General features: G+C 48.9%; 1 protein-coding gene across 8 annotated transcripts in view; it reads right to left on the reverse strand.

Annotated features, from left to right (window-relative positions):
* The window catches only part of Ppp2r5c (protein phosphatase 2 regulatory subunit B'gamma), a 140,047-nt gene that overhangs the window by 25,772 nt on the left and 95,757 nt on the right, over positions 1 to 18,518 (reverse strand). For all 8 annotated transcript variants that reach the window (XM_052185018.1, XM_052185020.1, XM_052185023.1 and 5 more), the window contains 5 exons: positions 8,754 to 8,864; positions 7,364 to 7,456; positions 7,150 to 7,280; positions 1,956 to 2,015; positions 112 to 220 (listed from right to left, as the gene is read on the reverse strand). In XM_052185018.1, coding sequence (XP_052040978.1) covers positions 112 to 220; positions 1,956 to 2,015; positions 7,150 to 7,280; positions 7,364 to 7,456; positions 8,754 to 8,864 — 504 coding nt within the window. The remainder of the gene's footprint in view (positions 1 to 111; positions 221 to 1,955; positions 2,016 to 7,149; positions 7,281 to 7,363; positions 7,457 to 8,753; positions 8,865 to 18,518) is intronic.

Below are 18,518 nucleotides of genomic sequence, written 5' to 3' on the forward strand. Positions count from 1 at the left end.
CTCTGAAATCCTGCCAGAAGCCTGTTTTTGATGCAGTGCAGTGGGAAAGGAGGCCCTCTCAGAAATGGCCGGACTGCTGCAGAGGCGGGCAGCTGCGCTCAACTGCCTTACCTGGGGATGGTAGACACTCAGGGATTTCACTTTGTGCAAGGGCAGCAACACCTTCAACAGGAAAATCTTGTGCTCTTCCTTTAGTGGTAAGGCAAATCCATTAATTATACTGTGGAGAGAGAAGTCAGTTTGAGAATTTACACATTCCAGACCATAATAATCAGGAACCATGCTTTCTTTTAGCTTTTGTTTTCATCATGAAAAGCCAATAGACAAAATATTTACTTCAGAATAAAGAGGATATCGATAGGAACAACATCAAAATGGCCCTCCAGGGAGCATGGCCCCTTTTATCTTTTTTGCTATGGGCCCCAAGTCCCAGCACGGGCAGCAGCTGGGCTGCAGGAGCTCCTGGAGGTAGACTAACACCCCTGAAGCTGCAGTCAGTTAAACAGCTCGGGGGCACCCAGTTCCAGGCCCTCCCACCCAGCACTTTTCTTTAAGACTTCTACATTCCTGGGCATAATTCCAGACCATTATCCTAGCATGAACCAGAGCCCTGTCCCCTCCCAGTGTGCAGGCTGGGTGTGGTTCATTCTGTAGGCAAGGCACACCATGGATGGACCTCCACACTGAACACGAGCTGCCTTAGCCATGTGGTTTCATGATTAGTCATGATAGTCATGATTAGATTCTAGGAGTCAAGGGTGGTGTGCACATCTGTATGGGATCCTGGGGAACCCTGTGCTGGAGGCAGGACTGAAAAGACAGTGTGGTAAGACTCACATTTCACATGGCTCACAGCACTCCTGACACACGGCAGAGGGCAACAGCAGGAGGGAACTGAGCTTTCTTCCCATTTAACTGAAGGAGCTTGCCCAAGCTCGTGTAACTGGGAAGGGAAGCCCTTAGTCACACTAAGTAAGCCGTCCAATCACATCTAAAGCGGCAACTTGGGAGGGACCAGACTAAGTAATTGTTTTTGTGTGTCTGTGTGTGTGTGTGTGTGTGTGTGTGTGTGTGTGTGTGTGTGGTATATGTCTGTGTATGCCTATGTGGTGTGTGTATATGTCTGTGTGTGTATGTCTTTGTGGTGTATGTGTGTGTGTTTGTGTATATGTCTCTGTGTGTATGTGTGTGTGGTATGCTGTATGTCTGTGTATGTCTATGTGGTATGTGTGTAAGGTGTGGGAGGGTACAGGGGAGGGACCCAGACTATGGGTTCAGAGGCTGGAGGGAGCCATCACATTCTATATACACGAGGGATAACTTCACTTCAGGGCAACTCAGAGCACTCAGCTGCAAGTGCACATGGGTCCCCGGAGGCACTGCAGAGAAGGAAGCACTGTCCAGATGACCGACCTCTTACCTCTTAGCTCCAAGTACATCTTTTGGGAAATCGTGGATCGGGGACTCTTACATTACACTTATAGGGTTGCTTTTTTTTTTTTTTTTATGATAGTAAGTAGAAACTTTACTCAGATTAAAATGATAAAAATTGAATTATACTACACATATGAAAGGCCAACAAAATGAACCAATTTGAAATAGCATTTACTCAATCCCTCAAATATATATTCTTTAAATATGCTTGTAATATTAACCTTCTTCTCTAACTACTTTTAACACTACTTGAGAAAAAAATAAATTGAAATTGCACATAGTTTCTGTAGTCATGGACTGAGGTGTGTGAGAGCGCTTCCCCTATGGAGCCACAGAAATGGAAGTGCAATTATTTGGTGCAAGTTCACCAACCTTCCTTCTTCTTACATCAAACTCTGCTTCCATTCTTTCAGGAGCTGGCTGAAATGGCTCTGCTGTGGGGCAGGGTCAGAATAGAGAAGCTAAATCATACAGGTAGCAACGCTAGCTCCAGCTGCCCATTGCCAGGAGCAGCGACTTACCTTCCCAGGATCTCCAGTAACTCTGCTATGCCATTGTGGTGCTCTGTCTCATAGATAAACCTGCAACACACAAAGCACCACATTAGACCCGGAGGGAGGGAGGGAGGGAAAGCTGGAGGGGGCGGGGCCAGCAGCTCGGCCACCTTGGATGGCTACCTGGCTGCTCAGGTGCTTTCAGAGTCCTCGAAATCCTCAAAGCCTGGTGGCTGAATACCCCGAGGGCAGAAAGTCTGTGTGCTCAAATTTCTTCAATATTTTATTCTGAAAACTTTCAGGTATCCAGGAAGCCAACACTCGTGTTTCAACCAGCAGACTTGGACAATGCCAGTTTGCACCATAGTCTGTCTGCCTGGTCGTGTTTCCACCTGTCCAGCCTTCCACCCTATCCAGCACCTGCTAACACCAACATAAGTTGATGTCTCACTCAGTTTTAGAGCCTTGATACCTAGCACACCCCCACCATGGCTAGAAGCCCCTCTCTGAACACCACACTGTCTCTCCCTACCAGTTCTGAGCCTGCTTCCTCAACACCAGCTTCCCATATGCAGTCAGTGTCTCCTCTGCGTCGTCTCTGCCCATCATACCCCACAGGTGCCTGGGGATCTCTTGAAGCATGCACCCCGCTTTCTGTGTCAGTGTGGCTCCCTCCACACAGGGACAAGGACTTCCGTGACTGTGTTCCTGGTGCTAAGACCAAGCCTGGCACCTGTGTGCTACTTAAACACGTCTGGTAAGTGAACTGGGAACAAGCCTAGGGAACAGGACAATGTCCACTCCCAGGAGCCCATGGAGACTGAACCTAGCCACTTGACTGCTGGTGGTCTACAGTGCAGGGCAGCACAGTTAGGTCACGTGATGGTGGAGGAGGCCCTTGCCCATCAGAGGGAGCACCTCTCACAGAAGTCGCTTACTGGTTTCTGGCCCAAATCCTAGTATCCTGAGATAAGTCAGCGACCAGAGGCTAAGTATCCAGACCTGAAGAAGACGTCTGCGGAGAAGGTTGCGACAGCTCTGTATTCTCAGATGGCCAGGCCTCTCTGATGGCTGTTACTCACACTAAGCCCCAGGAGTCCTCTGACAGACTCATCATGGGAAAGCATGCACTGGGGGGTGGGGGTGGGGTGGGGTGAGGGTAGAGGGGAGAACAGTCTGTGAATCCAGGTGAGACAGGCTGGTAGGCCAGACAGCATGTGGGCAGGTTCCAATGCTCCTCCTGGCAGTCACACACAGAAGCCTCGAGATGTGCTTGGTTGTAGTCTTTAGACAAGGCTATGAGGGTATTGTGGTGTGTCCCAGCTGGGCGGTGGTGGCACACGCCTTTAATCGCATCACTCGGGAGGCAGAGGAAGGTACATCTCTGAGTGAGACCAGCCTAGTGTATAGAGGGAGTTCCAGGACAGACAAGGCTACACAGGGAAACCTCCCCAAAAGACTGTGTGTCCCACCTGCTTCCGCTGACCTCTTCCTGTCCCTGTCCTAGAGTATGTCAGTCTGCGCAGGGCAGTGTAGGAAAGTTACTTACTGTGTAAAACTCAACCTGACCATCGCCTCCTCTTCACATGATTTACCTCAAGTATTTAAAAGACAGTTAACTCTAGCTGGCGCAGCGCCCTTGCACACAGCTCACGGGGTGGCCAGGACTCGCTTCTAACCCTTCCTGCGCATCACAGGAGGATACTGGTCGCCATAAGCCACGTGGCTTTCCACGTTAACACCATTTATGGAGGTGTCGGAGTTCTAAGCACCTTTAACTGACTACATAAGAAAGAGCAAAGGGGACTAGTTCTGCCTCCACATAGGAGACCGTCTGGGGAGCCAAGCTGGTCATTCGGAGCAAGATTCTTCCTTTACAGCCAAAATCAGACCGATCTGAACCCGGGTTCAGAGCACCCTCCCATACGCTGTGTCTGCACCTACAATGGGTGGGTGGGAGCTCCCTCCCTTCCTGTGGAGCTGAACTGCCCTGCGCCTTGCCTAGGATGGACATAAGCAGCACTCATTCCCAGGTTAGTCTTGAGGAGACTGGCAGCTTCTCCTGACCGCTCCTGGAGGCCGTTAGTGCTCACAGAAGAAGCACCGAAGCCGAAGAGGCAGCCCACGCCTACATTACAACAACAGGAAGTCAGAGGCAGGAGAATTAGTGTCGGTTCAAGGTTAGTCAGGCTATTAAGAAAAAAACCAAAACATGAAAAACCAAAATCTCACAGGGCTCCAAGCATGGCCAGGGAGGCCGTGTGGACAGGGACGCTGAGCATGGAGAAGCTACTCAGGACCTTCCTGCCCTAGACAACCACAGGTCTGCTGAGCGCAGGTCAGGGCAGGACTGAGAGGAATAACAGGTGCTGACTGAAGCCCTGGCACGGGGCGGGGCAGCGAGGGAAGGCCTGAGTGCTCTCTGGCCTGGCTGGCCTGCTGTTTACCCTTTGAGTCTCTCTGGCCTGGCTGGCCTGCTGTTTACCGCTTTGGAAAGGTGGCCCTGGTGCTGCCGTTGGCTCACACTAACAGACTGAGTCATGGAGAAATGACAGACAGGAACCTCAGCCTAAGGGTTCAGTTAGTGGAACCATGCTGCTCAAAACTGCATTTCCTTAAGGACACAGGCGCAGGTTGAGAACCCCTTACCTGCTCTGGACTAGCAGTTTACAATGTCAGAGATCATTCAGAGTCACATCTGCATATGTATGAGATATAGCTTGGGATATCACCCAAGCTGAAACCAAAAATTCAACTATCCCGTTCAATTATTCTTTACACAGAGTTGGAAGGTAATTCTATGCAACATTTTTAGGTTAAGTATAACCAAAAAAAATGTTTTTAAGCAAAAAAGAGACAGGTTTCTTTATGCTGTCCAAGATGATAACTATTAGGCTCAAATGATCCTTCTGCCTAAACCTCCTGAATAGCTGGGTCTGTAGGCATGAGTCCCTGGCCATTCCTGATTTTAACTCTGACCCATCGCATAAGGCAAGTGTGTAATTTTCCACTGTGGTATCATGTTAGTGCTCAAAATATTCAAATTTTTGAGTGTGTGGATTTCTGGGTCAGGGATATTGAACATACACAGTACTGCATTTCTATGAACTGGGAGCCGCTCGTGAGTTTTCTGACTCTTTATACAAAACAACAATAAAAAGATCCAGGCCAATTAGAGATTCTTTGTAATATGTTTGCTTTTGAGTGTACATATCAAGATAATTATAGAAAAGGGAGGAAGCACAGAGATACCACTCTAGCACTAGAACGGCCCTGAGTCCGCGTACTTATTCTGAGTAAGCAACTGAGCGGTCAGCACTCACAGAAGGAGCTCTGAGGTAGGAGCCGGTCCACACCCTCCCAGTGTGGGAGTTCACTGCTTCTGTGGCTCTGCTGCCTGATCAAAACTACTAGTCCCAGAGAAACAACTCTACAGGCAAGGCCTGGCTTTCGGGGCTAAGAGGCTGGAATCTAGGTTATATCCACTGTGTAGAGAATGACATGATGAGCTTGTGAAGAAGTGAAAACCAGGAGTGGACATCATTCTCCGACTTCTCAGCAAGCCAGGTGGCTGGGCTGGGCTCCATCATGTGTTATAAGGAACCCGGGAAGGCTCAAAGGGAAGAGTAAGGGCCCCAATATCACCATGTGCCATCAGGCAAAGGATCCTGGGAAACCCCAGGTCTAGAAGGCCAGAGGGCCACCCAGGCTGCCAACCTCACTCTCAGCTCCCCTTTCTGGGCCACTTTCAGTCACTGCTGAGGACTGAAGCAAGGGTCCGGTGGCCATGAGGGCCGAGGGCTCAGGCCCTGTGTCTACACATAAGCAGGTCCTGCCTACAGCTAGACTGTGAAGCTTATTTATTTTATATCAGATGGATATCGCATTTCCATCACTGCCAAGATTTGTGACTTTTAGGCTCCTCTAGAGTCAGATGTCAGCAGGAGGCCAATGGAAGAAGCTGATCATTACTGACTAACTGCTCACTTAGTAAGCCTTCCGGGTACTTGCAAGAAAGAGCTACACAGCCGAGGCTGGGCAGGGTGACTCACGCACGCCCTTAGTCCTAACAGAAGCAGGAGCTCTGAGTTTGAAGCCATCCTAGTCCAGTGAGTTACAGGCTAGCCAGGGGGACATAGTGAGACCTTCCCATGAAAGAGCTACATAGATTCTTCCACCAGCACCCACTCTGTATCACTGTGCGTGTGTACAAAGCTGGTGTCATCGAGGCTGCCAGACAGGGTTTCTCTGTGTAGTCCCGGCTGTCCTGGAACTCACTCTGTAGACCAGGCTGGCCTCGAACTTAGAAATCCGCCTGCCTCTGCCTCCCAGAGTGCTGGGATTATAGGCGTGCGTCACCACCGCCCGGCTCATGTCGACTTCTTGAGGAAGGAGGTCTGAAGGCTCAAGGCAAGGCAGGGCAGCAGGACAGCCTAGAATAACACACGGCTGCACACTCTGGTTGAGGCCAGACCCTGGAAGCACAGACATAACCCAGGACGGCTGCACATGTTAACCAGGCAGCAACAGTGACATGAACCATGTGAATGGAGCCCTGGCTCACTAGGACCTCCGTGTAGATGAAGCCGTGGCCATCTTTCTGCCTCGGCTTCTGGAGCCGTGGAATTACAGGTGTATACCTGCATGCTCTCCTGGGATATTAGATTGCAAGAATCATGAGGCCTGGTCAGAGATGAGACAAGGAGGGGGGAGGGGCAGGTAGCGGTAAGACATCTGGGGTCACAGCCATCAATGTACCTGGAGGCTTCTGATGTGTCCTTTCTGAGCTGGGGGCTGCTGGGGCAGGTCCATGGTCACCCTCTGATCCTGAAGGCCCAAGTCTGGGCATAGATAGGAAAGCCATCCTGTCTGCCAGTTGCTGGGTTCTCCTCTCTGTGTTTGGCTGGCCCTCAAACTGTTCATCGAATCCCGGCTCCTCCCAGGCAAAGGCCGCCCACTTCTTTCCCCCCTGCTTCCTGTCTTCCCTGTAACTGAGCAGGAATGGCAAGGTAGCAAGCAGGTGCGTGGGCCTGCAGGAGCCACACTTCGAGCAAACGGACAACTCTGTAGGAACCCAGCAAGGGTACAGAATGTTGTAAGACACGGGGTGTGTGTGTGTGTGTGTGTGTGTGTGTGTGTGTGTGTCATGAGCGGTGCGTGAGCAACCCCAGTCTTTGATGTGACAGCATCAAGGGTGGATGACAACCACATGGTGACTTACCTATAAAATATATTATTGATCTGTTTCCTGATGTAGGCGCGCAGGCCTAAGAACTTCCCATAGATTCTGTGCAGGGTAGTTTTTAGAAAATCTCTCTCCCGAGGATCCTCGCTGTCAAAGAGCTCTAGAAGCTTTAAGAGAAATAAAATGACACTTAGTGGCAGCGGCCATTCTGTCCTTAAGGCTGCTGAGGAAGTTCTGGCTGGGAACTTACCTGCAATACAAACTTCTGATCAATATACTTCTTTGCTATATTGGGCTGGAAATCTGGAGACTCTAAAAATCTTAAGAAAAATTCATAAACAAGCTAGGAGAAAAAAAAAACAACAGCAGTGAGTCAAGTTACACGTTACTTCACTCGGCTTAAGAACACTCTCTAGTTAATTCTTTATCTGTCGAAAACACTGGACTTAAGAAAAACCACACATACATTCAAAATTAACACTGAACTCTGTGGCTTAGTGTAATTATAACTGCACATGGAATTCTTTTATTTGGTGAGAACCACAGACTGTTTCTTAAGTGACACACAGAGCTTCTCATAGCTTAGCTGCTATACCTAGGACCATGACCAGGCTTGTGGGTGGAGCCTGCAGTCTGCCAGCTACTGGTCTCGTGGGGCTCTAAGTGCACAAGAACTTCAGGATTGCCTGGGAGAGAACATAGAAACACAGCTACCAAGCCACAGCCACTGTGGTTCCCTTTGTAAAGAAACACAGCACGGTGGGCTAGAGAGCACGGATGGGCTATCATGGGCTGTGCAGAAGCCTTGAGGGTGGGGCATCCAGCTCCTTCCCGGCTTTCTCACTTTGCTTCCTTTCCTCACCGAGGACATGCACAAATGCTTCGCTTGTGCTGGCTTCCTAACAGTGACCTGGCACAGCACAGGCATTAGCAAGGAGCCTCGGATGCACAGGAGCAAAGGTCAAAGCTAGGCACTGCAAGCCAGGAGCACACCCGGGAAGTGCTTTAAACCTGCACTGGGCAGTCTTATATCAACTTGGCAGGCGCTGCAGCCATCTAAGAGGAGAGAACTTGATTGAGAAGAGGCTGTGAGCAAGCCTGTAGAGCATTTCCTTAATTACTGACTGATGTGAAAGGGCCAGTCCATCAGGGGTAGTGCCACCTCTGGGCTGGAGGTTTTGGTTCTACGAGAAGGCAGGCTGAATAAACAAACCATGGCAGCAAGCCAGCGAGCAGCACCCGCCACGGCCTCTGCACCAGCTCCTGACACCAGGTTCCTGCCCTGTTCTGAGTTCTGGTCCCGGCCTCCTTTGATAATGAACAGTGATGTGGAAGTATGAGTCACATAAACACTTTCCTCCCGGACTCGATTTGGTCATGGTGCTTCCTCACAGCAACGGCAACCCTACCTAGGACAGAATCTGAACTCAGTGTGATCAGTAAAGTTGGTGTCATTATTGAGGGCACACTTTCCCCACTTCTCCCGCTTTTCCCTTTTCTCCCCTCTCTCTGCTCTACTAAAAAAATTTTCAGACTAGAGACTCCTTTAGATCAGACGCCCCTTGGCCATCAGCTAGAGGCCTGGGCCACCACTCCTACAGCACACACCATCCTACTTGAGTTGGTGCCAAGTCCAGTACCTGCAGATGAGGCCAGGCTGCTTCTAACGTTGGTTCATCTTCTTCCGGGTCGAACTCTGCTCCCGTGGGATTGGAGGAAGGTGGCAAGGTTCGGAACATGTTAACTGCAAACTAAAACCCACATATTTCATGGTCACAACCAGGACCCTCGAGTATTACCAAGAACATTCCAGAAACACTGAATAACCCAGTGACAGATGCTTCCCACTCTAAGTTGGTTGTTGTTGTTGTTTTTCTGCTTTTCTTAAAACTCAAAAGCTGTGTTGGTCTCCCAAGGGAGACAGGATCAAACTTGTAGCTTGAAACAGACCTCTCCTGGCAGGGGACCATCCAACTGACTGCTACAGCCTTTCCAACTCTCAACTGTCAAACTGTCACTGACAGCTGACCCCAGTAGATGTTTAGAGGTTAGTGCTGATGTATGAGACTGTCACACGTAGTGGGCAGGGAAGGAAAGAGTGAGAAGAGGGCAAGGTGAGCTGGCCAAGAAGACCAGAGAAGCGAGACAACAAGAGAACAGCACCGCAAGGGTTGCTCGGCTCAGCGCCGGCCTCCCAGCAACCACGGAAGCACAGGGCAGGTGAGCGACTGCTCAGGCAGCCGGAAGTCACTTCAGAAACAGGACTGCTTGCTAACAGGGAGACTTGACAGTGCAGAGTCTGGCTGTGCATCTAGGGGTTGGCTGAGCAGAGCCCTTGGCATGACTGGACCTACACGATAATTGGCCAGCAATGGAAACATCAAGGTCTAGTTTCTTTAAGTCGTGAATTTAGGTTTTTTGTTTTTGCTTTGGTTTTTTACATTAAGTTTACATGTGACTTATTATCTTACGATGACTATAAACCCACCAATGCCAGTTCCAGTCCTGGGATCTGGTAACTGGTTTATAGGTAATCAAAGAGTCCTTGTCCCACATTGTCAAAAGCACAAAGGCAAATATCAGACATAAATGCAAACAGCAGCTCAGGACAACCTCTTGGGAGGCTGTCGAGCCTAGTAGTCAAGAGCCTGGCAGGAAAATGAGCACTTGGGTGCCTCTGGAAATGTGAAGAGACTGCTGGATGCCCTAGAGCTGAGGGTACAGGGAACTGAACCCACGCCCTCTGCAGCAACAGCCTTCTCAGAGTCGGGGTTACAGTAACGAGTCAGCGCCAGCAGCTCTGTCTTCTTTCTTTACTCTCCCCACTACCTAGCTTGCAATCCAGGCATCTCTTGTGATGTCCGCAGCATCAAAGCTAGGAGCAGCTGTGCAGCTTCTATGAAGAACTGACATGAAGCAGAGACAGCAGAGGAGGATGCAGGGAGAAAAAGATGGCCAGAGACCCAGAAGCAATGCGTGCCTTGAGGAAGGAAGGCCTAGGCGGCCAGCTTCTGTGCCCACAGACAGTGAGTATGGATTCCTGGCCTCGTGTACAGGGGCCCTGTGGGGGCTCCCAGATGATGGATCCCCGGGGAGCAACGGAGAAGCAGGTGCACAGGACATTTCTCAGCAGACAGAGGGCTTCCTGAAGGAACACACTTCCGAAGCTCGAGGATGAGGCAAGGAGACAGGAAGAGCCCAGCCACACGGCCTGAGTGGGGGCCACCAGAGCCTCCCAGGACCTGCCCAACTGTGGCAGAGCTGACCCTGCCATCGTCAGGGACTCCGGGGCTTCCTGGACCTTCCCAGCTGTGATTGTATTGGGAGAAGAAAGTTACAATAGAACTGAGTCCTTTGATCTGCCTGTCTCCATTCTCCTCAGACCGAAAGGAACTAAGGGGCCTTAAAGAAGATAAGAGACGGCTCTTTGCTCTCTGGCGGGCATAAGTTGTGGGCTCAGGCAGGTGCTGTCTCAGAAGCAGGGTAGGCTATGTGGACACCCAGGAGGGTCAGCATCTGTAGAGGAAGGTGGGATCCAGAGGAAGATCTTAAGTGATGCTGAACACGGCCCCGAAGGCATGGGCACAACACATAGGAAGGACTAGCACACTGATGGCGGCTCCAGGCAGGATGGGAAAACGAGCAACTGCTCCCGGGCTCAGAGAGAGCGGGAGAGTAAGGCCTTCCCAGGCTAGCCCAGGAAGAGGAGATGAGAGGAAGCCCTCAGACAAGAGCACCAGGCTAGGTCCAACCCTACAACCAAAGATGATGTAAGTTATGCAACTAGCTCCAGGAGTATTTAGGAGCAGAACTGTGATGTCGCTAGTGGACCATGAAGAAAGGCTACAACTGAAGAGGGAAATGGACATTGTCATCCCAGCTCCCAGACACTTTCTTAGCGCATCACAATACACTGCCTCCCCAGAAAAGGTTGACAAAACGCTAATGCTAGGTGGGGGGATGAGACAGGGGTAAACCTACAATGTGATACCCCAAATTATACTTGGGTTTCTAATCGGGTGCTGTGTTTAAATATAAAAACTTCAGGATCCAAATTTGTGGAAGGGCACAGGTGGAAGAAAGTGGTGGCACTCATGTGACCTCCATGCTCCTGGGACCTGTGGTGCTGGAGCAATGGAACCGAGGCCAGATGAACGGAAGCCTGAGGTACTGCGCGGTCTGCCAACCTGTCATAATCTTGTAAATGGATGCACAGATTCAGAGCACGAAGGAGACACACACACACAGTAGGGGCGGGTCGCATGTGGGAGGGCAGCACAACAGCTAGAGTCAAGACAGGAACGGGCATTACGCCCGGGGCCTCAATGCGCTGTCTCTGAAAAGGGCACCCCCTCTTCACACCGGGCTGCTCTGAGGGCCACACAGGTCTGCAAAGCATGCTGGCAGTTGCCATTGTTCGGCACGTCCCAAACGTCTTTCCTGCAGACAGTAGGAGCAGGCACGCACGCACGCACACACGCACGCACGCACACATGTGTTGTGTCTGGTCCACAAGGCCACACCCTGCCAGGATGGGGACCGACTGCAATACCAGAGAGAACCAGCACACTCATTTTCACTACCTCAGCCCTGCAGATCTTTCTCAAAGTGTCTTATTCTCTGGTTTAAATATAAGCCAAAGCAGCCTGAAAAACAATTTAAAAGTAAGACTATGGAGTCCAGCAGCCCTGCCCAGCTCCTCTGCACCTGTGAGCCATTACCAATGGGTGGACTCATGAACACTGACTCGGCTGTGATGGAAAGGGACAGTGTCAAAGAACAATGATTCTCATTCCAGAGACACTGGGAGAGAGTTTCCCTTTCTCAGCTCTTTGGTTTGTTCTGACCCACTGCTCCCTCACTTCCATTTCCCGCAATCTTAGTGAGCATGATATCTGAGAGTCCAAGGGCCGAACGATGGCTATCTGCAAACACTTCCTCCCACAGACAGCACTGGTGTACCGGGTTCTAAGAGTCAAGCAGCGAAGAGACACATTTCCGATAAATCTGTCAAGCCACCGTTTGTTTGTATGTGATATTCTTGTAACACAGGGGCCCAGACCGACCAGCGAAGGTGGCCCCAAGACACAAAAGCCAAAACAAAAAACCAAGGGCAGCAACGCCAACAGCTAGAAACTGCATGGATGGAACAATGCCATAAACACAGACATGAAGACGTAAGACGTGCAGTGCTGAGATGAGCTGATGGCTCATCCGCTAGGCGGCCTTCAGAGAAAGCACAGAAATGGATAAAAGGCTCTACTGTGGCAGAACCTTCCTCACCAGAGGCCATCTCCTACAGGGAACCCACAGAGAAATTTACAAATTGAATGTGATCTGTTTGTTGTGTGCCAGCAGGTGTCACCAGGAGCTCAATGACCTGGGTACAAGGGCTGGCCAGTGAGCTCTGAGGGTCTGTCTACCTGCCTTCCTGGCACCTGGATCACAAATGGCGCTGGGCTGGGCCTTTCCATATATGCTGAGGAGGAGAACTCGGGTCCTCATGGTTGCCTGGCAGGCACTTTACCAACGAGCTACTTCCCCAGTCTTGCATGCGGTCTTAAGCACGCAGTGAGACAAATCTTGGATAAACTTGGTGACCTTAACTGGCTCTTTAGCAGACACTCAGAAACTTGCACAGAGCGGGTCCTCTGGAAAAGCACACACGAGTCACCTTACTAACTGAACTAATTACTTGAAAACTGCTAAAGACCGTTAAACCTTTGCCTCTCAGCTGAAATGCAATCCGGTCCTCACTGTTGTCCCTAATCTAAGATCCTGCATGGTGCTTCTCTGGAAAGTTCATCTCAAATGCACCTGTATGGTGGGGACATGCTAGGCTGGTGGCTTCCATCCCTACCCCAGTCCCCTGCAACATCCACTCAGTAACTCTCCAGGGGAGCAAGGCAGAGCCTTGTTTTCTACCACTCCACAACCAGAATTGCGCTCAAACAACGTCATTTCCCGCCAAACAGATGCCTGCACAATGGCATTTAAAAACCCATACTTAGAATTCTTAAATTTGGGGCTGGAGAGATGGCTTAGTGGTTAAGAGCACTGACTGCCCTTCCAGAGGTCCTGAGTTCAAATCCCAGCAACTACATGGTGACTCACAACTATCTGTAATGAGATCTGATGCCCTCAACATACTCAGATACATAAAAGTAAAAAGAAAAAAAAATCTTAAAAAAATTCTTACATTTGAATAGCTTTTTATTTTTACAATCTGTTCAACAATGGTTGAATGTCTCTTATCTGAAATGCTTGCTATCAGAATTGTTTGTATTAGTATGTATAAATGTGTACATACACACACACACACACACACACACACACACACACACACACACTAGCTATTTGGGGGGTGGAATTCAGGTTGAAACACAAAACTCATGTTTAATTTGTTCCTTAAACACATAACCTGGAGATAAGTTAAAACAATTCTTCCCCATTAAATATTCAGAACATTTTTAGTGGGTCTAGGTCAACTGTAAAAATTTCCATTGTGGTATTATGTAGGTACTCAAAAACTCAGTTTGGATTTTCAGATTAGAAGTATTTATTCTGTGTGTTCTATTTTTAAAAATACAATTTCACTTTATGTGAACCAAGAGGCACCTGGGTGTATGTATTGCTAAGCAGTGTGCCCGTGCCTGTGGAGGCCAGAGGAGGGCACTGGCTCTCCTAGATCTGTTGCCACAGATGGTTGCGAGCCTCTGGTGTTGAGTGTTGACTTTGGGTCCTCTGCAAGAGCAGTGAGGGCTCTTCACCATCACTCCAGACGCCCAGCTTACATGTTCTAACATAATGGTTGAAAATATCAGGGAAATAAAAATTTACAATCTTTATAGGATATTAAATAAAGGGAATGTAGTTGCAATTCTTTTAACAACTGTTCTAACAACTCTGAGTATTTTATAGCTATTGTACAACTAAATGTGTGACACTATCTTTCTTCTGACAATGATGAAATGGGACAGCCACCCGTGACAAGTAACAGTTCTTTAAGCCAGCTCAATTAGTATATGCTTAGAGATAACAGTGGGGAGGCTGGGGCTGAGCTCAGCTGCTGCGCCCTTGCTTGGCAGGCAGAGGCACAGGCTCCTCCAGGCACACCATAGAACAACACAGGCTCTTAACCTAGCCACCATCCCAAAGACCAAATATACTAGGTAAAACTACATGATGCTACATTCTTCTGATCCCGGGAGATGAAAGAGATGAAGGGAGCCCTGTAATGGCCACCAGGACACTGCCAGGCTGTAGAGCCCAGCAGGAGGGACAGGTGAACCTGTCAGGCGGAGTCAAGCCCACAGGAGGGAGGTCTGCAACTGGAAAAGGTCCTGTTGTTAATTAGCACAACACCATGCAGCTACTTAATGTGAAAAATTTCCAAAGGCCATGAAAACACAAGAGGATTAGTGACGACCCAGTACAGTTGGTGCTTTACCTGTAGGTTTCATGCCTCTGGATTCAGTCAACCAAGGCTCAAAAATATTTGGCAATAAAAGGCTGCATCTCTGCTGAACACAGAGGTTTCTCTTTTTAAGTCATGGTCTTCTAAACAATAGTGCAATGATTCACTATACAGCACCTGCACTGTTCTAGGTAATGGTTCATCACACCGAACCTGCACTGTTCTAGGTAATGGTTCATCACACTGCACCTGCACTGTTCTAGGTAATGGTTCATCACACTGCACCTGCACTGTTCTAGGTAATGGTTCATCACACTGCACCTGCACTGTTCTAGGTAATGGTTCATCACACTGCACCTGCACTGTTCTAGGTAATGGTTCATCACACTGCATCTGTACTGTTCTAGGTAATGGTTCATCACACCACACTTGCACTGTTCTAGGTAATGGTTCAGCACCTGCACTGTTCTAGGTGTAAGTCTCTAGAGACGACTTAAATCAGGAGATAACTGAGAGTGGACAGGAAGATGTGGTTCTGCAGACATGATACCTATCATATAAGGGTCTTGAGCATCCCCTGATATTTGAGTCCCTCTGGACATTGAGAGATAACTGTACTAGGGGAAGCTGGGGAGAGTGTCTACTTCATCAAGCAGACCAGGAAAACTCCCAACCAATGGTGCCTTGGATTCAGCATCAGTTAGGCCTTGCACTGGCAATGGAGAAGTTGTTAGCTCTAGGCTAGTATAGCTCAGATCCTGTTAAGTGCTTAAAACAAGAACCAAGAGGATCAAACTAGCTGGGCAGTGGTAGTGCTCACCTTTAATTCCAGCACTTGGGAGGCAGAGGCAGGCAAATTTCTGAGTTCGAGGACAGCCTGGTCTACAGAGTGAGTTTCAGGACAGCCAGGGCTACACAGAGAAACCCTGTCTGAAAACAAAACAAAACAAAACAAAACAAAAAGGGGTGGGGGGCTGGAGGTATGGCTCAGTGGTTAAGATCACTGACTGCTCTTCCAAAAGTCCTGAGTTCAAATTCTAACACCTACCTACATGGGGGCTCACAATCATCCGTAAAGAGATCTGATGCCCTCTTCTGGTGTGTCTGAAGACAGCAACAGTGTATTCACATATAATAATAAACAAACCTTTAAAAAAAGAGGATCAAACTAACTCCATATTTCTTAATTGCATCTTCACGTATGTCTCAAAAACACTAAAAGGAAAAAAACCTAAATATACAGGACTCAACAGGACAAACCCACAGTTTCACACAGGTGAAGACCAGACAGGTGGAAAACAGGGAAATGCAACTCACATTGACAGACCATTCATTTTGAACTGACTGATGGATGTGGGTATCAGCAGACGAAAGTGAAGCATATAAACAAAAGATGCAAATCCAACACCAGGGGTGATGGCCAAAGGGTGAGACACAAACTTGGGGTGAAACTGACAGATGAGACACCAGGGGAGAGACCGGGGAACCTGAAGGCAGAAAGGGAGGGAACAGGCAGAAACCAAGGAACAGCAGAGAGCAAAGAGACAGCACCAGAGCCTGGGCAGCCCCAGATGCCTACCATGACACTGGGGTCCAATATACAGCAGTGTTAGAGAACAGAGTCCCAGAGATCAATGGCAGAGCAGAGTGGTGAACAGAAACAGAGGCACTACTGTAGTCAACTGACGTACAACTACTGTACAAAGCTGTTCTATGGAAGCTGGCAGCATCTTCAACGACAGGGCAGCTAAAAGAGCCTGCAGACAAGTCAGCCACGGACCTAAATCAAAATGTAAACCTGTAACAAAAACCACGAGGAAAACCTTTCTGGGTTCAGCCATGGCTCCACAGTATGGGCAGTTACAGGAATGAGCCAGAGCTGACTTGCTCTTAATGAAGGACAGAGTTCTTGGGTGCTATTGTGCTGGCCCCGGAACCCATTGCAATATGCACAAAGTTCATGCACATCTGAGTCCAAAGCTCATCTACAAACACCATGGCTCACAGCCAACGCTAGAAGCAACCCAAATGCGTCAGCTGGGGGAGGGGTGAGCAAGCTGGACACTTGTACAATGAACAGCACAGCTATAGGGAACTACTGCTCACCGAACTCAATCTCAAACACTTGCTTAGCGACAGAAACCAGACTCCCAACAGCCACACTGGGACGAGCCCAGTTCCCAGACATTCTGGCAAAGACCACAGCACAGGTATATAGAAAGGTGAGCGACTGTCTGACAGTGTGAGCGACTGACAGTGTGAGAGTGAAGCTCTCTAAAGAGAAGCTCCTCCAAAGTTCCTGGCTCACCCCCACCCTGGTTCTTTGAATCTCTTCACTGTGCTCCACGAGCAAAGAAACACCTAGGAACTGTGATGGCTTGAGACCTGCTACGCAGAGCAGACCAGCCTACAACTTGCCACCATCTTCCTGTTTGTGCCTCCCGAGTACAGGGATTGCAAGTGTGAGGCTCCGCACCCAGGTTTTACCTAACAACTCTGGAGTGTAAAAACCCAGCGTTCTTGAGGCACATTGAACAAGCCAACTCTGCACATCTGACACATTGGCCGCAGCTCCCAGCGCACCTGCGACATCACCTATGACTTGAAAATGAGCTCGCCGTCCTCCCAGGCTTCTCAGGAGTTCTCTCAAAAGGAAAAAAAAAGAACTTGAACGAATTAGTTGGTTGGGAATGAACACACCTCAAGCAGGGAAAAGCTGAGTTTTCTTTTTAAACTTGTTTCACTTGTTTTTGGTTTTTTTTTTTTGTTTGTTTGTTTTTTTGGATTTGGTTTTTTCAAGACAGGGTTTCTCTGTGTAGCCCTGGCTGTCCTGGAGCTCACTCTGTAGACCAGGCTGGCCTCGAACTCAGAAATCCGCCTGCCTCTGCCTTCCAGAGTGCTGGGATTACAGGCGTGTGCCACTACCGCCCGGCATCTTGTTTCACTTGTTATAAAAATAACCATGTATTTCTTTTACTATTTAAAACCATCAAACGAGGGAAAATGTCAAAGTTGTGAGAGCAGATCTCTTTGAAAGATGCAGGTAATTTCAGCTAGCACATCCCTGTTACTCACTCGTCTTTAACCCAGGTTATCTTATCGCTGGTAAAGCAAAAGCAAAGAAGCCGGGTGGTGGTGGAGCACGCCTGTAATCCCAGCACTCCGGGAGGCAGAGGCAGGCTGATTTCTGAGTTCGAGGCCAGCCTGGTCTACAGAGTGAGTTCCAGGACAGCCAAGGCTACATAGAGAAACCCTGTCTCAGGGAAAAAAAAAATCCCAACCAACAACCAAACAAACAAAAGAACAAAGCGAAGAACTACGGAGGGCCGTGTGACTGAGCCATCACTTGAAGCGATCTGTGGAAACTTCACTGGTGATGACTCTCTCCTCCTTAGTCCTGAACATCCTTTCCTTTCCCACTGCATGCTTGCAGCACCTGTGCAACACCCTTCCCTCACTGAAGCAGCGGGCACGATGCAGAGACAAGTGACCAAAATCAACCGTCACGGGGGTCCATGCCTGTCCTGGGCTGTGGGCGGGAGAACACTGCGGGTTTCTTCCAGTACGTCCTGAGGAAAACCCGTAAACCAGTATGTAATCAAGTTTGCAAGAGTGACAAAATTAATGGGGTGAGCTCCAAAATAATGGGGAGAACTCAATTTCCTGGAAACCAACAGGAGTCCTACGTGGGCAGCACTATCATGATGTTACACAGATTGCTTGATTTTAGTTTAGTTTTGTTTTTAATTTGTGGATTTTTGGACGATACTAAATGTGGTACATAATCATTGTAAAAATATTTTAGAATTACCAAAACATACAGCAAAGAATCCCCAAGGTCACACTATCTAAAGGCAGGTACAGCGGAAAGTTGGGACTGTGCTCCTCTAGATTTATTTTTAGAACCTTCTTAAATAAGTAACCAACAACGCAGTCTCTGTCAGATGAGTGACACTTTGCTGTGTTTCATGACTCACTTTCTGCCTGC

The sequence above is a fragment of the Apodemus sylvaticus genome, chromosome 6, assembly GCF_947179515.1.
Source record: "Apodemus sylvaticus chromosome 6, mApoSyl1.1, whole genome shotgun sequence".
In the NCBI taxonomy this organism is placed as follows: domain Eukaryota; kingdom Metazoa; phylum Chordata; class Mammalia; order Rodentia; family Muridae; genus Apodemus; species Apodemus sylvaticus.